Source organism: Siphateles boraxobius, unplaced genomic scaffold (assembly GCF_051911475.1).
Source record: "Siphateles boraxobius isolate OS27281-9 unplaced genomic scaffold, OSU_SipBor_1 13, whole genome shotgun sequence".
Taxonomy (NCBI): Eukaryota; Metazoa; Chordata; class Actinopteri; order Cypriniformes; family Leuciscidae; genus Siphateles; species Siphateles boraxobius.
Genome location: NW_027508733.1, coordinates 27,738,541 through 27,763,435, shown reverse-complemented (window position 1 = coordinate 27,763,435; position 24,895 = coordinate 27,738,541). Strand labels below are relative to the sequence as shown.

The window sequence follows — 24,895 nt, the reverse complement described above, 5'->3', positions numbered from 1 at the left end:
TTAAAAAAAACCTTTATAACAATTAAAGATACAGAAAGTTTTATTACACAATCCACAAACTCAAATAGAAGTTAAAATTAAGAGTTATTTTTAAATTTCGCTCTTGTACATGATTCGGCTTTTGTACATGATAAATATTTTAGTTTATAGCAGTGTTGGGTTAGTTAATCATCTAAAATAATAATAATTACTAGCTAATTATATCTTAACAGTGTAATACTGTAATTAAATACTCACTCTCTATATAGTATTGGATTAGTTATTACTAATTTCTAAATCCTATATCAACTTTGACCAGTTCAACGATACAAGGATGAAACTGCTCTTTTAATTCTTTCCAATAAATATAAAATTGCATAAATCATTCTTGAACTGAGGTGAATACATTAAAGGAATTAAAGTTACAAAAAAACCTTACATTTTAACATTAGACATTCAAATTTGATGTTAAATCCACTATTGTTTTATATAGAATTGTTTCCGTAGTCTATACAGTATTTCATTCAATTACATCGGTAACTTTAACTAAATTACAGAAAAAATACTTTATTAATTTTTTCTATTTAAATGTGTGAATGTGATATTTTCCCACCGACATTACCATATTCACGACTCACGAGGTCAGAAAACTGCGGATTCAATACATTCTTTAAAAACAGGGTTTCTCAAAATGAAGGAATAAATATTATGATTTTTCAATGCAGCGCTTAAAAACATTCACCCACATTTCAGAGGTAAAATAAAATAGGTAAAAAAGGCTGAAAACTGAAACCTCTTCTTTAAAAATTGCACTATGGAGGCAGTATTTCCTAAACAGGATTTTGTAAAAAAAAAAAAAATGTCTTTTGAGCAACAGGGTCTGTCCGATAGTGTTTTAAAGACACCTCAACATCGCCAAAGTCTACGACACTGAACATCAACAATACTATTGATAAAAATCAATTTCTTGCACTTATTGTTCAGTCAATTTAATGGATCCTTGCTGAATGAAAGTGTCCGTTTTTGTTCAAATAGAATTGTACTGTTCCCAAACATTTGAATGTAATAAGAGGCCTAATTATAATTTAAAAAAAATTGTTTTAAAAAAAAAATATTTTAATCTGTTTTAAATCAGGATGACTAGGTTCTACTTACCAAAATACCAAAATAGGCAATGCATATTAACAATCAAATCTTTGGTTTATTTTTTTTCTCCTACCTCATATAACTACAAAGTTAAAAGTTAAAATTAAAATTAAAAGTTTTTCGTTCGTACATGTGGTAAACAATTATGCCTAATGAAAGTATATTTGATGCATGGGATGGGGAGGCACATCCAATTTGGGAATGGTTTCATCCATAAGGTGTTAGTTCACATAACATCGCCCTCCCTGTTTTCCCTTCACTCACTTTCGCGCAGCACATGTGACGCTGAACTATTCCAGGCCGAATGGAGCAGCACACATTCGTGGCATAGGGAACTAGAAGCGGCTAGTGTACACAGAGCCCTGGATCTGAGCGAGGTAAGAGCCAGCGGCCTGGTAATGTGGTGACAGTGTGTTCTGACATAGATCGTGAAGTGGCCGCCAAGTTTTTGTGATTTAAATCTGTGGGTCGTACATCTCAGGAGGATAATTTATTGTTTCCTCTCTGAATGCATATGTAGTGTGTGTGAGGACGACAAGAGCTTGGATGTTTGTGGAGTGGCATTACTGGAGACCGGCGCGGTTGATGTGCCGTTGTACGGCCAGACAAAGATGCATGTTGAATTTGGGAAACTCAATTCTATTTATATTCTATCTTTATAAAACTAATATAACTGAATCAACCTCACTAAACTGTAAAAAAAAAAAAAAAAAAAATTCAAAGTTGTAAATAAAACAAAGGTTTCTAGCGTATGTTTTAATATTTCACTTTTTATACTCCAAAATGTCATGTTTTATTCAAAGTATTACTTTATTTGGGCGAAATGTAAAAGTAATTTCTTAGTGAAAATTGTTTCTACACCAAATGTTTATTTTTTTTAATTTTTATGTCTAATGTAGTTACACCAGTTTATACAACGACGAGACGATTATGAAACGGGTCCTTAATTGAACAATTGCAAATTTCCACTTTTATAGTATAGCTTAACATAATTTATAGTAAAATATAATAATTTCAGTTGAATGCTTGAAAAAGAAGGATTCTTATATTGTCTAACACAAAAACGAAACTTTTTTTGTAGTTTTGTTTTGTCATTTGTAGTAATCAAAGCTAAATATTGTATTTGAAATACACACTGTAAAAAAAGTTACTGCCTTAAACTTTTAAGTTCAATCAACGTGGATGTTTAAGTTAAAAAATGTATTGAATTTGTTGAAATAAGTTGATCTTATTTTGATAAGTTAAAGCAATGTAAAAACAAATGTTGTCATGACATATTGATCATCAAATTTTTACAGTGATATTTATATACATACAATTTAATAATTTATTATGTCTAAAAAGAGTAAATAAGAGTCTTCCTAAACACCAGTTAAGTTTTCTCTGAGAAAAACTTCAGTCACTTGTGGTCATATAGTTAGGACATTCTGCATTTGAGAGATAATTTGTAAGTTTACACTTTATGTACATTTAAATCCGATGGGAAAAGAAACCTTGCGCATACAGTACGTTACATGTGAGACACCAGATGCCCGTGTAAGCAGAAACTGAATATGGTACTATACGCGCCCCATTACATTAGTCGGGATAGACGGCCTCTGATGTCCTCGGCAAAATGTTCATTAGTAATTCATGTTCAGGAGTACATTTAATGTACTTACATAGTAATTACAGTAAATTATAATTACTATTAACTAAACCAAACCCTTACCCTAAATACTCTTAAACATGTAGTTATTTAATATTATTCAGTACTTATTTGAGTAAGTACAATGCAACTACGTCACCTTAAAATATAAAGTGTAACTGCACTTTATATTATAGTTTGAACATTATATTTCTACAGCAGGTTTTTATTATATAACTAGATGTAAAGCTTATATAATGTTTCTATTAATGGATTAAAAGTGGAAATTGTAAAAGTAAGTTTACAAATATTTTAGCATTACATCACAATAATGGCCGGAAAGAGCAATGTCTTTGCAGCAGCAGAACATGGTCACACACACCACGACACTTCATACATAACCCTACGATAAATACAATTAATTAATACAGTAAATAGAGCGTCATACAACATATCATTCTCTCTAATTAAAACAATTGCAATTTTATATGCTTGTTACATGAATATATAATAATAATTACAAATAATTAATGAATTTGACAGATTTATTTTATGATTGATAGATAGACAGACAGAAACAGATAGAGAGACAGATCAACGGATAGACAGACAGACAAATGGATGGATGGATAGATAGATAGATAGATAGATAGATAGATAGATAGATAGATAGATAGATAGATAGATAGATAGATAGATACAGAGATAGATACAGAGATAGATACAGAGATAGATACAGAGATAGAGAGATAAACAGATAGAGAGATAGACAGATAGATAGATAGATAGATAGAAAGATAGATAGATAGATAGATAGATAGATAGATAGATAGATAGATAGATAGATAGATAGATAGATAGATAGATAGATACAGAGATAGAGAGATAAACAGATAGAGAGATAGACAGATAGATAGATAGATAGATAGATAGATAGATAGATAGATACAGAGATAGATACAGAGATAGATACAGAGATAGATACAGAGATAGATACAGAGATAGAGAGATAAACAGATAGAGAGATAGACAGATAGATAGATAGATAGATAGATAGATAGATAGATAGATAGATAGATAGATAGATACAGAGATAGATACAGAGATAGATACAGAGATAGATACAGAGATAGAGAGATAAACAGATAGAGAGATAGACAGATAGATAGATAGATAGATAGATAGATAGATAGATAGATAGACAGAGATAGATAGACAGAGATAGATAGGTGATAGATAGACAAACAGATAGAGAGAGAAACAGAAAGAGAGAGAGATGGATAGATAGACAGACAGATGGACGGATAGATGGATAAACACACGGATAGAAACGGATAGATGGATAGATATACAGCTAGATAGACAGACAGACAGACAGACAGACAGACAGACAGACAGACAGACAGACAGACAGATAAATAGATGGATAAACAGACGGATAGAAACGGATAGATAGATAGATAGACAGACAGACAGACAGATAAATAGATGGATAAACAGACGGATAGAAACGGATAGATAGATAGATAGACAGACAGACAGACAGATAAATAGATGGATGGATGGATGGATAGATAGAAAGACAGACTTTTGTTCAATTTAATAAATTGATTCCTTGTTGACTGCAAGTAGCCTATTAATTACTTTTCTTTTTTAAATCTTACTGACTTTTGAATGGTAGCGTGTGTGTATATATATTTCCATAATTTTCATTTAATGTTTGTTCTATTTTAATTTTGTTTAAACGATTATAAAACTATTTCAGCCACTATGCTGTTTTAATGTATCAATAGGTGTTGCAGATGCAGTCACTGCTCTGTCTCTGGTTCAGCCCTTATAAACTGGAACAGTTGCTTTCAGGACATAATTTGTCCCATCATGAGGTCAGGGGGCGTGACCTCTGTACTCTTGCCAATTTATCCGCGGATTAGCTAGAAATACACAAAGCTTGTTCCTTCCCACGGACCAGATTGGTGCAAAGACATTGTACGTCCACAATGGCGTATAATTATGCTCTGCACATTTTCTGTCTTAAGACGGGCTTGTATTAATTGGTGAAGGGCATTTGACACCTGGATCCTCTGCTCATGCGAGACGACTCCAGTGCAGAAGCGCGCAGGCAGCTGTGAGAGCCATATTGGTTTTCGATGGTAGCTGAGCGTGCTGTGTTGTGTGTCACTGGTGTATTTTAGGCTTTTGAGTCATGAAGATGGGACGATACTGGAGTAATGTCCAACAGTCCTCTCTGATATCACAGCCATGCAAATGAAATAGCTGACGAAAATGTTTGTTTACACAGTTTTCTTCAATGATAATCGAGACAAAGAATTTGATTAAAAAATTGTTGACAACAACAACAAAATGGTAACACTGATATTTATTTATTTATTTGTTCATGCCGTTTTACAACATGCCGTTTAAATATATTAGCAATGCGTTAACGAAGTTTTGAAGAAGAAAAAATATCGAACAAATCTTTGTGTAAATGTGCTTTAGGTACTTAGTAGTACTTAGGTGCTACTAACGTTACAGTGTTTTTGAAACCTAACCTCATTACGTTTGCGTGCACTAACAGTGTGTAAGATCATTTTATAGCATGCCAACCATAAAACTAGACTTTTTAAATCCATTGTTGGCTCAATTTCTGCACTCTTAATTGTGGTATGCTACAGTTGACCAGCTGTTGGGTCTCAAAGGCCAGTTGTACCATAAAATCTTATGTATGTTGTGTCTTTGCCCAAGATTTCCATTACAGTTTTGCATGCCGTTTCACATGCCAGGTTATATTGTACTGGCGAATGTCTAGTAATGTGGTAATATACACCCATATTTAAGTACCAGTTTACTGCTCTTATACTGATGCTACTGCTTATAATGATAAAAGAAAAGAAATAAATCTGTATGTACATCTTGTCCACAAAGATATAAAGTGCCTTTCAAGGCATAAGAACCCAATTGCTACATGCTAACGTGCTAAAAACAATCAATTATTTAAACTGGCATCTCTGTTTATTTGTAATCTGAGAAATAATACAAATTAATAACTAATTAAGCTTAGATAGTGCATTTCATGACAAAGACACAGTGCCTTTGGAAGCATAAGATGCTCTTGGCTACATGTTAACATGCTAACAACAATTAAACTAATATCTGTATGTTTATTTGTGTTCTGAGAAACATTAAACTCAGATTTCAATAAAACTTGACACTGTTTAGTTTCTAAAAACACATTGTTCTCCCAAAGAAATGCTAAGTCTTTTTAATCTTTCATCAAAATGTAGCCTATAAGTAGCTTCTTTTGCGCCTGACTTAAAAAAAAAAAAAAACCTCTGAATACTCATGATAGTGTCTTCTTTTCATAATACATACAAATCCTCATGGATAAAACCAAGTCCCACCCTACATTTTAAGTGTATTATAATAGTGGTATCCGTGTATGAACTCTTGCAGTCGATTGGCCTTGCTTAGCTCCTGCTGTGTAATGTTAAATCACTGGAAACTAGCGAGATCGCAAAACTAACATGATAGTGGCTGTTTGTTGGCATTTTTGTTGTTTACTTGAATATGTAAAACCCAAGGAATCAATGTTTTCACAGTTTTACAATAATAAGTGGTACATTGATCATAATTAATTAATTTGTGTCAAGATTGCACATTAGTCCCACAGAAATAAAGTGGTTTACCGTTATTTCACAAAAGAAAGAGGACACATACTTATTCAGTTGCGTCTGATTATTTGTAGTCACAGGACAATATGATTACATCAAACTTAGAAAGAATGATAATTTCTATAAATATGCCTCCAAAAATACGACCTGGGGAGCTTTAGCACTCTCTCCAGTGACAGTCCCAATACAGTTATATTTTCAGTCAGAGAAACAGAGGAAGCTTCCGTAAAAACAGAGTTTATTTTCTAAAAATTAAATAGCTGATGTTAGCTGGTATATGAAATATATACAACTCAAGCCCGAGTTGGCCTGCTTTTGGCCAATGTATTTGGCGGGCCAAAAAAACTAGGGATGGGAATTGGCAAAACTGTGACGATTCGATAGTATTGCGATATTTGGGCCATGATTCAATATTATTGCGATTCTTAACATATTGCGATACAGCAAGTATTGTGATTCAAATCTGTGATATATTGCAATTCATGTCCCCCATATTATTCAAAGGCATTACAAAAAAATGAGGAAAATAACTCACTTCAAATATCACATTTAATTCTGTAAACATTATCTTCTACACATTAAATGAAGTGCAAAAACTTAGGAGGGTTGTCCAAAAACTTGAAAACTGATTCTTGAACATTCAGGACAACAGGACCTTATTTCAGGACAGGACGTATAATTATTGTCTGAATAGGAGACCTCTCACATGAATGGTGAGCTCCCAACACATAACTTAAAATTATTTAAATACAATAGAGTAACATAAAGAAGACATTATAGAGTAACATAAACTTGAGAATAATCATAAAACCAAAATTTACCTACACTTTCGATTTGAAAGAAGACGGAGCGTTGTGTACAACCGGTTGTAATAGTGAAGCCATTTTCATTTTTAATTTGCTGTTGAATGCACGACAACAGAGCACTGCAACAAGCGCCACCTTGTGGATGTAATACGCAAATGTAAATGATCAGAGTAAACTCTGAGAAAACTAATGCAGAAAACCAGAAAGTAAAACAAATAATTTTAAATTAAATATTGCAATACTTTGCGCTTTTGAATCGATATAATTGCATGCACAAAATATCGCGATACTGAACAGAATCGATTTTTCCCCCACCACTACAAAAACCCTGACCGTTGGCGCTGAGGAAGCCCCGACAAGGCCCGATCAAGCCCCGGAAGTGACAGTGGAAACGCGGCCATTGACAGATGACAGTCACTGTAACCCTCCATGAATCTCAGGAGTGCTTGAAACATAGGTGGCCTGGTTGCCAACTCTATATTTATTAGACTAATGCTTGAAATACTGATGTAGCCATGTGCATTGGGTATAGATATTTTGGTTTCTTCTTACACTTTCACTCAATAGGTGTGTTCCAGTTACCTATAGTGCCCTGCTGGACTTAAAAGTGTATTCAGCCAACTTATGTAAGACTCAAAATCAGGGTCAGAGTGACCTCAAACCACAAATGGAAGAAATCCCTTAGTATATCACTTCACAGGAAGTGGAGAGCTAAATTAACCCACAAGTCATTGAACACCGTGAACTGGAACACAGCAATGGACTGTCGCTTACATGCAAATCTTTAATTTAATGTGTGTTGTAAATATGAACATTTGTGTAATGAGTAGAAAAACAGCCTATTATCTGATTATTTTGTGGTCTAAAGAAAGAAGGGATAACTTATTTAGAGCTGGTATTGATGTGTGAACTTTACGATCTGGAAAGGCTCCTGTAAGACCTTGTCATAATCTTAAATGTCTCCAGCACTACTCTGGAGAGGTGTTAATCCCCCCAAAAGATTCAGTTGCACAAATTCAGATTTGAGAGGATCTGAGGGCCTCCTCTTGTTCCAGTTGTTTCTTGACCGCTCATGCATGACCTTGGTTTGTATTTGAAACACCGTAACACCTGGAATGTACCTCACGAAAGAATCCCCTTATCAGGGCCTGTACCTTTGAGAAATATTGTTGTACGATCTTTCTCTGCTATTGCAACTCTTTCGTGGGGCTTTGGCACTTATGAGAGGCTCTTGGATTGGAGGGTGTGTGCTCAGCGAGAGTGGTATCAGATATTTGCACAGATATTTTGATTGATAGTAGTGCTTGCTAAATTTAGCAAACATGTGAGCGCATTAATCAGTCCACTCAAACAGGGACAGGGAGTTCACAGTTTCTGAACTCATGTCTGGCCATGAAGAATGTAACTGAGCAAGACAAAACTCATTACAGCACCTTGAGGTTTTGGAAACAAGCTTTTCGCTAAAATAGTGACCCATGTAACCATTTTTGGTTCCTGTATTGTTCTGGGAATATTAGTTTTTGGTTTTTAGAAAGTTCCTAGAAAAGAGCTTTGGGGTTTTTTTTGTTGTTGTTTTTTTGGGTAGCCATGAAAGCTTTATGGAAATAGTAACCAATTCTACCCTCTACGGACACACTGAACTCGAGTCGCCGTTGGCTAGTACATTTTTTTTTTACTCGCCAGACTTTTTACATGGAATGCAAGAACAATGCAAATAAATAAAAAATCTAAATCTACATTTCAAACACCATCAAAGTCAAGTAAACTGTCTGTAATAAAACAAGAACAAATAATCAAACTACAAGCAAAAGCACAAATAAACAACAGAACAAAGATGGATGTAAATGAAATAAACAGTGCTTTTCATGTTTTTCAGGTAGATCTAACAGTAGTTAGATACAGATTATGTAGATTTATATTATGTACAGAAATTCAATAAAGTAATCAAATGAAAAATAACACTGAATAGTCTTCAATGTATAAATTAAATGTAGATGAATACTTATTGAAGTTACAAAAGTTATTCAGTCAAGAGCATGGAGTGATTTTTTGCAGTAACAGACAGCAGCAGGAATATTAGGCTGCTATCACATTAAGAAATGCACGGATCCAATACACTGATACTGTACACATGCGTTTTATTTCTCGACTGTTTACGTTCACTTAACACGTAACCGACTATGTTTACTAGGATACTCGCCAAGATGGGCATTTTGACAATTTTGTGTTGAAATTGTTTATTGAAGTGAAAAGACATGAAAGAGAGCTCAATTCAGTATGGTTTGGGTGTGGAGTTTGCGCACACAAAACTTTGCACACAGTGCGTGTGAGTTATCTTTCGCATATTCTTGTGCTTGAATGGTTAAATTGGCAAGGCTTAAAAAGCATGCAAATGATAAACTTTCATGATGACGCAGCACTGGTCCGATCGGGACAGTGCTAGTTCTGTCAACGAGCCCTGCACGTGCTCTCTCTTTCACTCACTGTGTACTTCATTTGAGTGCGTGTGTGTGAGAGAAAGCGACAGAGTAGGGCGCTCTCAGTCTCAACCAAGCGACGGTGCATAAAGCTCAGCAGGCAATGAAATTATATCACTGCTAAACTTATTTTTTGCCTCTAACTTAATTACAGGTGACTGTAATCGTACAATTTACTAGCTATTGGCTAATTAAAAATACATATTTTTTAGTCGCCTCTTGTGAAATTGGTTGTAGACGGTTGCAATTACTTTGTACAAAATCAGAATCAAATGGTAACCATACACTAATGCGGTGTATTTTGCTGATGCCTAGTTTTTACTGTGTACATTTTCCGTGGCACATAATCATTTAATTGACTAAATGTTATGTGTGTCTCCACAGTACCTCAGGAGAAAAGCTTGATAATAAGTCTGCTCCTCTGGGAGGAGCTCTTGGTGGAGTGGGTCAGAACCTGCTGCTGAGTCCTGCAGGTATTCAGCTGGCTCAGCTTCAGGCCCAGCTCACCCTTCACCGCCTCAAACTTGCCCAGACCACTAATACTGCTGCCGCAGCCACTGTCCTGAATCAGGTCCTTTCCAATGTGGCCATGTCCCAGCCTCTCTTCAACCATCTTCGGGGTTCAAGTATGGCCCAGGCCCACGGCAGAGCCTTTCCGCCTCCACCCATAGCGTTCCCTCCCCCAAATGCTGCCCTAGGTCAACTGGTTGGGGGTGGCTTTAACCCAAATTCCACTGGGATCAGGCCCACTGCCTACAGTGGAGTGTCCAACCAGAACGCTAGTCAGCACAATGATTTCGGCAAAAAGGCTGGAACATATTCGACGGACACGGACCGTCGCTTGCCATTTGGATATCTGGGAGGTACTTCAGTGGTCTCTAGTAAACCATGTGATGGAGGGCAGTATGGTGGACCCTCTACACAACCCAGAAACAATGTCCACAGCAATTTTCAGAGAGATGTCTACTCCTCAGAAACCCCAATACAACAAACTTGTTTCATCGGAGGAAGCAACAATCCGAATTTGGGATCTGTTTCTTCACCAGCCACTAAGGAGCAATGGAAAGGTCAGATCAACTTTGGGAAGATGGATATGGGTACAGGACCAGGTCCTGGTGGTTGGGTACCACCCGGACCAGGGTTTGTGGGTCAGAGGGCAGAGTTGTATAACCCTGAGGAGCCCACAGCAGATCCTAAGTTTAACTCTACATGTGGTCCAGGGACTGGCCCACCCATCGGGCAGCAAGGGGGATTTCAACAGCAGCCACAAGTTTCCCAGGGGGAAGAAGGGGTGACCTTGTCGTTACAACCCCACCAGTTCAATGACTATCATGGGACGACACCTTCACACCTACCCCATCAGTGCACCATTTGTGAAAAGAAGGTTTACAACTTGAAGGTGAGTAGATCTGACTTGTTGGTTGAGATCAAAGTAAATGGACTATTCACACCAACTTCAAAAATGGATTAGCATTTGCACTTCAAATGAAATCTGGTCACATTTGTTCATGACTACTCTGAATGTTGGTTGGATAAGAAACCATTTAGAATTTAATTTACACCTGTATTCAGCTCTCTCCACTAGAAATCGGATCAACCGAGATTGGATTATAAACTGTTTTGTACTTGCTGGACCCTGTTTAATTCGGAATACTTGTGATCGGATGTATCGATCAATTCTTTATACTAGGTGTAAACGGAATCAAATATTTGTAAGACACATCTCACAAGAATTTGCTACATGTGCCGAATTAATGCTAGGCTTTGAATTGTGCTTATGAACTCCGTACCGTATCTACATAAGTCTATCCAGATGTCTCAGCTGCAGAATTCAGCATCCAGTATCCAGAATAGAGATCCAGTTGGTCTCGAGTCCAGCAACTGTTTCCCCCAGCTATTTCTGCAGAACTGAGAGGGTTTTCGTGATACTTGGCTAAAATGGGCTCATTTGTTACACTAGGGTGTAAATGCTTTTGTGGCAGCTGGCATGTGTCGAGTGGAGGCAGGTTTAGAAGGGGGGGAGGACGCAGTTGTTCCGCAGGAGTTTGTCGTAATCGCATTCGTTCTCAACTCTTGCTCGCCCTTTCTCTGCGGGGAACTACTAGCTCTCTAATTGGCCCAGGTTGTGGCAACGCCAGGGAAATCTTTCTCTCTCATAGAGAAGGATCGTACTGAAGTCTATCTGACAGGCGTATCGTGTTTGTGTGTGTATTTGTGTGTGTGTGTGTGTGTGCTGTTTTCAGGACTGGGACCAGCATGTGAAAGGAAAGTTACACCTGCAGAACTGTTCGCTTTACACTGAAAGGTGAGTACTGAAGAAAATACACTTTGTACCATGTTACAACCTTCATCAATTGATTACAGTGCTGTTTTAAGTGTCTATTATGTTGATAAACCACCAACTCTGATGCACGGCCGGCTAATCGTTGCTAACTTGGTGTAGAGGCAAGATATTTTTAAAGGGCTTGTTTGTATGTGGTCTATTTTGATCCATATTACCTACAGGTCATATCGCCTGTGATACTCTTGTTAAGCATTTTATGAGTACAACCAATCTCTGTATTAAACACAGAGTTCTTTTATAACGAGTCCTCTACCATATAGAGAGTGTTATGACTTGGATTTGAGCGGTGTCATAAGATATAGTCAGACCAGATGCACTGGGATTTAGGATCTAAATGCAGTGCTGTCCCTCTCGCAGCCCGTCGCTCGGAGCAGTGCACTTTCCAGTGTCGTCTGAAGGATGTCTCAACATGGCATTGAGTAACACTATGGCATACACATCAGCTGCCAGTCAAGGTAAGTCAAATCTCCTAATTTGTCCCTCAATGTAAGTGCTGAAAATTCAGGAGACAGAAAACTCTGGGACGTGATTTTAGAGAAGACTCTATTTTTAGGGCTGTCACTTCAGTTGCGGGCGAGTGGAGTGTCTACAGTCTGGCACACACATGAGAGACGTGTTTTAACACCACAATTTTTGTTTTTGTCAGAAACAACTGGAAAAAAAAAACTATTCACTGATCTTTTTTTATAAAAATATTGATGAATCATCTTGTATTCAAGGGGTGTAATCACAGTTTTGTCCAATATGTTGATCGTCTAGACATTGGCTGGCATTAGCAAGAAGCAAAACATGTGCTTGTTACTGTCATGTGACCTACCAGCTTCAGTTTCGTAGCTTCACTTCCATTGATCCTCTCCCGTGGCTTTATGGGATAGTAAAGTGACCATCGAATGCTCACAACCTGAATCTCGCCGGAAGTAGTAGATCATCCGGGGACTTTTACATGCTGTTTTTCCAATACTACGTATTCGGACATACTACTATGTTGGCGTACTGTTTATCGCATACTATAGGGAAGTAATCGATTTTGGACGCAGCGGTGGTTAATCTGTGTCTTCGGTTATGATAACGCTCTTTTATTTGATTCAATGTCATATTTTTTACTTCACATCCTTTTCCAAAAATGATTTGGTTGCAAATGAAGTGGCTTTTATTTGGTTTTGTAGGCTGGTATGTAAACTAAAGGCTATTGGCTAAAAACTACAAGCCCTAGATAAACTAAAATATTCCCTGCCCTAATTTCCTCTTTCAATAGTAAATACATCAACACACGTACAAAAATGCTTTAGTCAAAAACTATTTTATGGGGTCTTACTTTTTAGCGGGTCCTCAAGTAAGGTGATGTGAACAATTTGCAACATGGTTGTTAAAAATAGATGCATTCCTCAAAATGTATTATTTATAATTAATATTTGGATATCTGTCCTGTTTTCTACAGATGTTTCAACGGGAAGTGCTTCATATGTGCCTGCCACAGCCATGTCATTTCCTCTCTCAGGGCCGGGATTTACTTCAGGGGCAAAGGTTAGTAATGGGGAAAGACCATTAAAAAGACATGGATTAAGGAATAAATATTTTGTTAAAAATTAAAAATCATTTGGCGTTTGACTGGTGTGGATTTGTAATCCTGAAAAATTCACCCAGCTTTTTTTTGATGAGGTCTTTAATTTTGAGTGTTTGTTGGCTTATCTCATAGCATTGTTCTTTTAGCTCACAGGGTTTGTATAGAAGCCATGAGTGTTGAGATACAGAGCATGCTATATTTTGGTCACAGTATTTCAATGACTGACAGATTACTTAGTGCTTATTATCACAGTCTAACGGTTATTATTCAAAGGACAACTGAGCCATCTTCACAGCTAGAGCTCTTTGAGAACAGGTGCATGTGATCAGTATTGTACAGCTCAGTCATTGCTTACTAGGAAAGGGCTTCATGTATAAGTGTGGTTCAGTAGCACTGATGGGGGATTGTTTCAGTTGTGAATATATACAGCTCTGCAAACTTTCAAACTCAACAGTATTTTTCAGTTAAATGAACAGGGTCAGCAGTTGTTATGCTATCATGCTGTTGTAATTAGGTGGGAATGCACCAGGCTAGACTGATCTGGTTCAGGGTAAAAACTGAACACTTGTTTTTGTTGTGCGGGGACTTTATTTAGCTGTGGGATCAGCCTCCAAAATTAACTTTTTGCCAGACCTGCCAGTGCTGAGTGATGTGAAAAAAATCTACCACCCATAATACAAAGCACAGTTTAACTATGTTTCTTAAACACTATTATATATTATTGCTAAAAAAAAATTCTGTGCATATATGTAAAAAAAAAAAAATGTTCTGTCAATTGTAGCAACAAACAGTATCTCAGTAAAATACCACTGGAACCACAATTTTTTTTGTGACTTGTATTTTGGTCGCTCAATGGAAGAACGTCTCACCACTTAAAAGACAAAACATTTTTTTTATCGGCTTTCTAGCAAAAAAACCTGATTTTTAGTAGTCGTGAAAAACTACTTTTAGTAGATTACTGATTTGAATCTTAAACATGTAGTTTAAACGACTGTAGTCGCTGGCACTGTATTTGGTTGTAATTAGCGAATGTTACAAATTAACAGTACCTTTTTAATATATAATCTTACAACTTTAGAATTAAATTCTGACTCATTCATTTTAATATTATGTCTCACTAAAAAAAAACACAAAAACAAGAATAATAGTTACTTGTATATGTGAGTTCAGTGTAGTAAACCAAATCTGGGCCATTTTGAGGTCAAGGACTGAGAAGAGACAGAGATAAACAGAAAAAAGAAAGCAAGTTACGAAGAGAGAAACAGTGTTACAGCATTTGCAGATGACAAAAGCGCCTTATTATCAAAGTTTACGTTATCATCGAAACATTATTTTTAATACATGTGAATCATTCCTTGATTAAGTGTTTTGGACTAAGTGCAATGCATTATAACACCCCTATTAATTTACCATGAGTTTAATGTGTCTGTTTTTGAAATAAGTCTCACCAAGGCTGCATTTATTTGACCAAAAATACAGCAAAAACAGGAAAATTGTGAAATATTATTACTATGTATTACTGTTTTCTGTTTGAATATATTTTCAAGTGTAATTTATTCCAGTGATGTCAAAGCTGAAATTTCAGCATCATTACTCCAGTCTTCAGTGTCACATGATCCTTCAGAAATCATTCTAATATGATGTGATAATATTTGCATTTATTATCACTGTTGAAAACAGTGATGCTTCATATTTTTGTGGAAACCGTGATACATTTTTTTTAGGTTTCTTTGATAAATAGGAAGTTCAAAAGAACAGCATTTATTTGAAATGGAAAACTTTTGTATCAATTTGAAAGTATTTACTGGAACTTTTGATCAATTTAAGGCAAGCTTGCTGAATAAAAGTATTAATTTTTTTTTTTTAAATCTTACTGACCCCAAACTTTTGAACAGTATTGTATCCATGATAGGTACATATTATAATGGATTATTACTTATTATATTATATTATATTATATTATATTATATTATATTATATTTTATTTTATTTTATTTTATTATATTTCATTCATTGTTATGATACATTTCTTCTACATTACTCTTGTCATCGATTTATCTTCTGACAGTCTATTTTTCATTTCTTCTCTCATGCTCACTCTTTGTTTGCATGTAGTGTAGTAATGCGAGTAGCGCTCGGACAGGCGGCTGTTTGCGTGTCCCGAGTGCGACTGATGGATCCTCACATATGGACGGTGTGAAGCATTGTTTTGGATTAGATGCTCTGACCTTGCGCAGACGTCAAACCACCTATAATTGAAACCATGTCCTGTGCAGGATGGTATTTTACGCAGTTGCCAGTTTGTGGATTCAGAGATTTGCACAAAGATGCTTTATGGTAGTCTTTTTAGCCAAGTTATTTATGATTTAGTCCACTGGAGAAGTGTAGGCACGGGCTAATGTTAGCTCCTATAAAACCCACCTGTTATATTGCAGCTGTACGTTGGCGGCGCTTTAATAACTCGTTTAGTTTTTTTAGCTTAGGATGCAAAAACTCTTTTCAGTTTAAAAAATCAGTCAACAAAGAAAGGGTGTTTTTACTTTCGGCATCGACAGATCAAACCGTCAGTCCAAGTGATCAAGATGCGTGTGCTGTTCCAGGATTCTTTGGAGGCTCTGAGGCTGGGAATTCAATTTCAGCCCACAGAATCGTAACCTGATCCTTGGGGATAAAGGCTTCCTGTCGGGAGGAATGCCAGGAGATCTATGAAATTCAGAAAGTGCATGCTATAGGTTTCAGATGAACCTGTTTCAGGGCTTGTGTAAAGCAGTTTAAACCCTCACTAGATAAGCAAACAGATGTGAATGCATTTGTAGCATGATATGGTGCCGGTCATCACTGGATCTCCAAAGAGATTGTCTTTCGTTCTCCTAATTTATGATGTGTTCATGACAAATCGCATCATGTCTCAGTTGACATTCGTATTACAGCACTACGTATTCCACTGCAATCTGTTACAGTTACTTAAAAAGATGTAACCAGATTACCAATACGTTTTTGTTTGTTTTCAAACCATTGCGATGACAACAGCTGAAAAATATTTTTACTTCATTGTCATTTACTGGTAACACTGAACACATCATAAATGTTACATATTGCAACATTAATCCTGTTTCTCTCTTTGTTAGAAATATGCCAGTGTTTTTTGTTTTTTTTTGCAATACATAACACATTTAATTAATGGTTATATAGTTTATAATTAATTTCTATTGTCTTTATTTGCATAAGTGACTTTAACCCTTAAATGCATGAATCTTTCGCCAATCATTATTACATATTCGGGTTTTATACCATCATCACTGTCCTCATCAGAGCTAATTTCCCAGCACATTCAGCATCTGGCTCATATTCACAATCTCAAACATATTCTCAAAACTATCATTTTCAACATCTTCAAAATCAATATTTTGATCGCTGACAGCTTCTTCACCAGATCCACCATCAAGTGACAGTGACACTAATATTTAATTGCGTTCAGTTCTGTAAATCTCTGAGCCGCTTCAAGTTTTGCTGATGATTCTTCCTATTCTTTTGTTTTCTGCCTGCGGTTACTATGAGTGAAACGCCACTTCATCATTGTGTATCAGACACTGCCACCTTGAGGAATTAAAGTGAACAAATACTTACACTATTTCATATTTTGGGTCGCAAGTGACCCTATACTTTTACATAATTTTTTTTTATTAAAACAGAAATTCTTTTTTAAAAAAATTCTCGTTATGTTGTTAATAATGAATTGATTGAGAAATACTAAGAAGGTTGATGTGTAACTTTAAAAAATGAACGAGCAGGAGGGTAAATGACGTCCCGGGTCACTAAAGACCCGATGTATGAGTTTTAGGGTTAAGATACTCCATAAGACTTGCTTGACATTTTTGCTCATTCGAAATTCACTCATCCATTGCAGCTTTTGTGCTGGAAAATATTTTCAAAGCTGAAGAGTAACTTTTTGTGGAGTTAAAATGCTTTATCACAATTTAACAGGGTGATTACACAGTAGTTAACAGTAATTAACAAAAAACTATAAAAAAAAAACTTTACAATAAGGTTACATTTATTAACAATGTTAAAACAGCAAATATTAATAATTCTTAAAAGCATTTATTAAACTTAGTTGATACCAATTTTAATATTTGGATAAAATTTGTATCTGTTTATATTAATGAATCTGAGCTAGCATGAACTAACAACAGTTATATTTGTATTTCCTACGTAAACAAAGATTATTAAATACTGAAACAAATGTTTTGCTCATTGTTACTAATGGTAACTTATTGTAAAGTGTTACCAAAGCATTTTTGTTACTTGAAATCAAAATAAACGTTATTTTATTTCAGCTAGTTGTCAAGGTAGCATTTCTTGTTTTCATTTAATTTAACTTGATTTACTAAAATAACCAAAACTAAAACTGAAATGAAACGGCAAAATACTAAAACTTTAACTAAACTTGAAATAAAAATGGAAAATATAAAAATAAAATGATTAAAAATACTTATATAATATTTCGATACTAAAATAAAGCTGGAACTTAATATGCAGAGACAACTTTACGCCATTAGTAGGTTGATTTTATGTTAAAATGTGGCATTGTAGCCACTGTTTCTACTGCGATGCGTTCAAAACATTGCTGGATTTGTTTGAGAATCCCGACCAGCCCAACTTGGCAACACTGACTCGACCAATGGCGTGACTTTGGGGCGGAGCTATCTGTTTGGCCAACCAATGACACATAGGAGGAGGTGTTTAAGGGAAGAAGTTCTTCTTTTTCGCATCTCTCTCTAATGACGAGATTCTGTCCATCTCTGCAAACAAGCACATCTTATACTTTGAATTTCACTTGCTTTGGTAGACCAAAAATCTTTTGAGGGCAGTCGTTGCCAGCCAATCAGCAGCAGCCACAGCCCCTCAGGGCTTCACTGCTATGCCAGTTATGCTTTACCCAGTGTTTCAACATAATCACCTTGATCATTGCCAGAACCTCGAGCTTTGACTGCTCACAACAAGCTGAATGAACTCCAAAACAATGCTGTCAATGCATTTTACTAGCATACAGCAGAGGCATAAACAGCCTGTTTGGGGATCTATTTTGTTATGTGTTTATGAAGGTAGAACTAATGTGACCTTTTTGGCACATTTGGGCGAAGGGAAAGTCTGACAGGATGCCATTCATAGAAAGATCACAAGCTCTGCTCAAACTGTTACAGTCGGCGGCCGCAGATAAACCCAGAAATCAACCGTGTCCAGATTATCATTGATTTTTAAGGCCTTTTTGACTCTACTTTGAGATCCGGTCTGAGTATGATGGTTGAATCGTTTAAAGGAACTTTACAAGTTTCACTACTTTGATTCTCACAGTCAGCAGTCATGATCATTAATCGTTTCTCACGCACTCTGCAGATCTCTGTGGTCCTTTCTCTATAATTCTGTTCGTACGGTGTGTAAATCGCAGTGTAAACACTGACCCTGTTCTCTGACCCTGCGCTGATGTGGACTGAGCGCCCCTCACACTTGCTGCTGTCAATCAAACACCCTGTACACATCACACCTCACTGTAGCTTATATTACTGAGACAAAATTTAAACAATGATAATAATATAAGACATAAGTTTAACTTAATTCTTTTTAGACATTTTTTGAGTATTTAGATGTGCTACAGGTATAAAAAGAGAATGTGAAAATGGAATTTTTTAAATGTTATTGTTTGTAGAATGTGACGAGCATAATATAGAATTATTTATGTACATTTTTATTTTAGATTGTGGTATATGCTACTTAGCTGTCAAATTTTGGCATCAGTATTTTACATATTTTTCAGAAAAAAATATTAAGCAGCAAACTGTTTTCAACATTGATAATAATAATAAATGTCTCTTGAGCATCAAATCATATTATACTGATTTCTGAAGGATCATGTGACACTGAAGACTGGAGTAATGATGCTGAAAATTCAGCTTTGATCAAAGGAATAATTACATTTTAAAATATATTCAAATAGAAAACTGTTTTTTAAATCATAATAATAATAAAAACATTTAAAAAAATCAAACCAACCCCAATTTTTTTTATTATTTTTGTTTAATACATTTTAGATCCCTTCTAGAATCTTTAAATTATGGTATAATAATATAGATTTATAATAAAATTTCTATTATCTTTTTTAGATAATTTTTAGAGTCTTTATATTGTGTTTTTTTGTACTAGGTTTAATTTTGTGCATTTTCTTCTTCTTTTTTACATTAGAGAGACTTTCTTTAGTTTTTAATATATGGAATAAATGTAATATAGATTATCCAAATTTCTAATTTTTTTAACAAATTTTTATTATTTTTTAAATTAATTACAGATTTTTGGTATTTTATAATATGAATTAGCTACATTTATTTATTTATTTATTTCATTTCATAAAATAAATTGAAACATGGCTTAATTTTTGGGAGACATTTATGATATCCCACATTGATATCTCTCGTTTTCTGATCAGGTTTAAGTTTTCAGTGCGCTTATGCTTTTAAATGATAAATCACGTCCTGATGGAGTAGTATGTTAATGTACATGCAGACCCTCAGCTGCTCCACCAGTATTACAGCACCAGTACGGGGCATTAGTGAGCACAGCAGGGGCCAGGTGGGTTTTAAACACACTGTTTCAGGTAGAAAAAGATCACACATTAACCAGCCACAAATATGTTCACATATATTTAATTGATGTATTCAAATGCTCTTAAACATTTCCCACCATTGTTGATCAGATGAAAAAGTGCGTATAATCTAAGGACTGTATGTTTAATTGTGTCCCGTCCTCTCTCAGTTTCTTCAGCGTAAGGCGTGTCCCGGGCGTGTGGTCCACATCTGTAATCTCCCAGAGGGCAGCTGCACGGAGAATGATGTCATCAACTTGGGTCTGCCCTTCGGCAAAGTGACCAACTACATCCTCATGCGCTCCACGCATCAGGTATACTTCAGCCTTCGAGTTGGGCAGAACCTGATTTCACCAAGTACAACATGTTCCTGCATCAACGTCTTTGTAGTTCCTGGAACAACATTCCAATCAACCAATCAGATTTGATGGACAAGTTTACAGTTTATGCCAAGTTTAGGTTTACAAGCCTTGACTAGGCTACTTTTCTGCAGAAGGGATAAGTTATGTGTAGGTTAGTTTTAGAGGTAGGGATATGGTTTGGATTATATTTATGGACGGACAGGAATGTTGTTTGTGATTTTTTTTTTCTCTCACAATTCTTGCCTTTTCTCTCTGAATTGCGTGATATAAACGCGCAATTGTCAGTTATAAAGTCAGAATTGCGAGATATAAAGTCAAATTCTGAGGGGAATTTTTTTTTCTCAGAATTTTGAGTTTATATCTCTATAAAAATTGCGACTATATATATATATTATAATTCTGACTTTATAACATGCAATTTTGTGAGTTATAAAGTGATAAAAAGATAAACAAGCAATTGTGAGAAAAAAGTCAGAATTGCGAGTTTGTGTCTTGCAATTGTGGTGGGGCAGTCATGGCCTAATGGTAACAGAGTTGGACTGGTGACCCAAAGGTTGCTGGTTCGATTCCAGTACCGGCAGGAATATGACTGAGGTGTCCTTGAGCAAGCTAACCCCCAATCGCTCCCCGGGCGCCACTCAAGGCTGCCCGCTGCTCCGGGTGTGTGTATCCACGTTTGCAGTGTGTGTGTGTGTTCACTACTCACTACTCTGCTCCTAATGTGTGTGCACTTACTTGGATGGGTTAAATGCAGAGGTCAAATTCCAAGTATGGGTTACCATACTTGGCCATCACGTGTCACTTTCACTTTCACTTTATAACTCGTAATTCTGACTTAAAAACTCACAATTGCAAGTTCATATCACGCATTTCTGAGAAAAAAGGAATTGTGAGATGTAAACTCGCAATTGCTAGAATAAGTCAGAATTGTGAGATATAAAGTCGCAATTACCTTTTTTTAATTCAGTGGCGGGAACAAGCTTCCATACTTTAGTGAGTGAAACTGCTTCTCGAACAAGAACAAATGTAGGGCGGGACTTGATTTTGTCAATGTGGAATTGATTGGTTGGTTGTGGTTTGCTATTGGTGGATCTCATGTGAGTGACAGTTTGCCCCGCCCTCACGCCAGTAAACGCATCATCAGAGAAGAAAAGAGATGAGCTGCAAGAGGGAGAATAAGATATTTTTATTAAAGATTGTGTTTTATTAAAGATGCACGTCAATATATCCCATAAAAAAATTCAAAGTTTAAGTTTTTATTTCATGATTACTTAAAATTTTTACAAGCTGCATTATTCAGTTAAATAACTGTTTTACCTTATTTGAAACTAAGAAAGCAGTGTCCTGAGTTGATTTATCGTACAGTTCGTTGTAAATAGTGCCAGGCTGGAGGAGTACTGCAGAAATAGATTTAGGCAAGCACTTTATATACTTCATTAAACCCTGACACTGATGATGTCTCCATCACCACGATTCGTTAATAACATTTGATTGACTTTTTGATTGGTGCTGTTAGTACCGACTGGATCACATTCTGGGTTCAGTGCCAAGTTTGACATGTGCCTGAAATGCCTGGCGTTGAATCGATCTTGTAACTGTCTTAAAGATTTATTACGCAATTAAAAATAATATCTTAAAAGATCTGTTCGGATCCCATTTGACAGATTTTATGTTTCATGCATGCTTTCTGTCAGGCTTTTCTTGAAATGGCGTACGTGGAGGCGGCTCAGGCTATGGTTCAGTATTACCAGCTGCAGCCGGCCACAGTCAACGCACACAAACTCCTGATCCGCATGTCCAAGAGATACAAGGAGCTGCAGCTGAAGGTACGTGTCGTCTCGGCTCATCGTCGTCACATGACTTGAACAAACCCAACTCAGAGTGTTTCGCTTTCTGATCCAGAAACCAGGTAAAGATGTCGATTCAATCATCCATGACATCAATTCCCAGAGAGAGCGAGATGAGATGCAGGAGACTGACAGGTGAGGATGTTTTATAGGGACTCTTTTGGTTTTGAAACTATACATTCATTCAAAAATACATTACTTGTATACAATGATGGGAATACATATTTTATATTAAGAGCATGATTTTAAGAGCATGACTTTAAAAATAAAAAAATAAAAATTCAAATTTAAATTTTGTCAAAAGTGTCATGGTAAGTGCAACTGTCCTGGTATCGTAATAAAGGAAAAAACTCTAATTAAAATAATGAAATTCTCGAAAAGTATTTTGACAATCTTCTCTTATTATTATTATTATTATTGTTTCTTCTACTGTTTGTTTTATTATAGTAAAAAACAGTTTCACTGCTTAGCATTTGAAAAACCTTTGTCCTCAAAATCCAAGTCATGTCGTGCAGAAAAAGAACATTAAAAAGGAAATGACATCATAGAGAGGACCCCTGCGGACCCTCGTGACTGTTTTATAGTATACTTTAGAATTATTATATTACTATAGTCATGTCTAGTATGTAACTACCTCGAAACTCATATTGGTGTGTCTCTTTTGACAAATGATGATAAATAATAACGCTCCTTTGTGTTCTGATGACATTGAACTGATATTGTTAATACAATTTGTATATTGTATACATAGTTGTATATCATAAATATGTCATCTCTGTATGAAGTTTTTTTTTTTAACTTCCATGCAAACTCTGAAAAAAGAAGAAGAAAAAAAGATAAATAACCTTGCTCTGCTCTCGACCAGGTTCAGTTCTTCATGGCTAAATTAGCGGCGTTCGACCAAGTAATGAATGTAGCTTACAGCTCCCCCTGTTGGTGAAAATAATCACTACACGACTGCTCCGGTAAACAGCCGGCTATGATGGTTGGGCTTTTTTTTGCTGTGTCTTTGCGTGTTGTTTTGAACATGCTGTAAAACGGGGACAGTCCCAGGTTTCGGTGTCCTGTCCACGGTAAAACAGGGGCGTCTGGTAACCCTAATATAAGACAAAAAAATGAAAGTGAGAGAGAACATTTATGTTTTTAAAAATGTTTTGTAAAAAATATTGTTTTTTATCTTTGTCTCAAATCCGCTGCTGGTTTGTGTAGGTACCTACCAGAACGTGCAAGATCACGCAGCCCAGTCAGTCGTTCTCTGAGTCCGCGCTCCCACAGTCCGAGCTTCACTTCATGTAGTTCTGCACACAGTCCCCTGGGGCCGTCCTGTCGGCCTGACTGGAGCAACGGCATGGGGCCGCGCAGGGCCTCTTGGGACTGGACGTCCCATTCCCGAGGCGACGAGGACTCCCGTGAGAGAGACAACTGGAGGAACGACGAAGAGGAGAGAGCCAATGGGTGGCTGTCTGAGCGCAGGAAACCCTACCTAAAAACCGGGGACCGGATCAGCCCCCGTATGGTGTACGGGGACGAGCGGGGCAGGGACTGGTACCCCCGTGGAAGTCCTCAGGGTTCCTCCTTCTCCTCCTACCACTCCACAGATGACTTTAACAAGAAAGACTCACTGTACAAGACTGATAAACTGAGCAGGCCACAACATCACAGACATGAAGGGAAAACTAAGAGACGGGACTGTGGAGACTATCACAGGCCGAGACACTCGGAGTCAGACGTGACGGACGACACCGGCTCCAACCGGATAGATGAAGACCGAGGACGCAGCAAGAGGTTGAGCCGGAGACGAGAGGAGGAGGAGAAAGAGTCCCAAAATAAGGCATGTCCTACACATTTCACATAATTTTAAGAACAACTGTAATGTAATGCAACTGCGTATAATGTTTAAACTGAGTCACAAAATTTGAAATCATACACTTTTAGAGTTAAGAATACTAGATATAATCATTTAGATCATGTATTTTATAATACATCTTATTTATTTCAAAATATTATTTATTTTTTAATATTATACACTCTTTAAAATATACAGTTTAAAACTATTTTAAATATTTAAATGTACTGCTTTATTAAAAAATAATATTTCAACTCCACATTTGGGACAAACTTGATCTGATATAGACTTCTACCAATGTTTCATCGTCACATTTTTAACATGTAGTGACCTGTAAAACCTAAAGAGTTCCTAATGGCAAGTATGTATTAGTGGATACATGTGGTGCGTTACTGACCTTAATGACCCTAGGCACAGTTGGCTTTACAAGTCTTGTACAGCTGTCATGAGAACAGCAAAGGAAAAATGAATAAGAACAAATAAGGATTGCATGATTGCATGAAGATCAAATGAATAAATTACAAAACAATTGCATATTTATTCTGTGGAAGCCAGCCTAAATGAATTAACACCGCCTCATTTAACTCTCAGA

The 24,895-nt window shown here is 36.3% G+C and overlaps 1 protein-coding gene across 2 annotated transcripts in view; it reads left to right on the top strand.

Annotated features, from left to right (window-relative positions):
- The window catches only part of rbm20 (RNA binding motif protein 20), a 68,097-nt gene that overhangs the window by 29,244 nt on the left and 13,958 nt on the right, over positions 1 to 24,895 (top strand). The window contains exons 1-9 of one of the 2 annotated variants that reach the window (XM_077226888.1): positions 1,407 to 1,502; positions 10,088 to 11,102; positions 11,947 to 12,008; positions 12,405 to 12,502; positions 13,486 to 13,571; positions 20,419 to 20,562; positions 22,305 to 22,436; positions 22,513 to 22,592; positions 23,667 to 24,288. In XM_077226888.1, the coding sequence (XP_077083003.1) occupies positions 10,293 to 11,102; positions 11,947 to 12,008; positions 12,405 to 12,502; positions 13,486 to 13,571; positions 20,419 to 20,562; positions 22,305 to 22,436; positions 22,513 to 22,592; positions 23,667 to 24,288 (2,034 nt within the window). In that variant the 5' untranslated portion in view covers positions 1,407 to 1,502; positions 10,088 to 10,292. Of the gene's footprint in view, positions 1 to 1,406; positions 1,503 to 10,087; positions 11,103 to 11,946; positions 12,009 to 12,404; positions 12,503 to 13,485; positions 13,572 to 20,418; positions 20,563 to 22,304; positions 22,437 to 22,512; positions 22,593 to 23,666; positions 24,289 to 24,895 lie in introns of those variants that run through there. The other variant, XM_077226887.1, reaches the window with a different exon arrangement.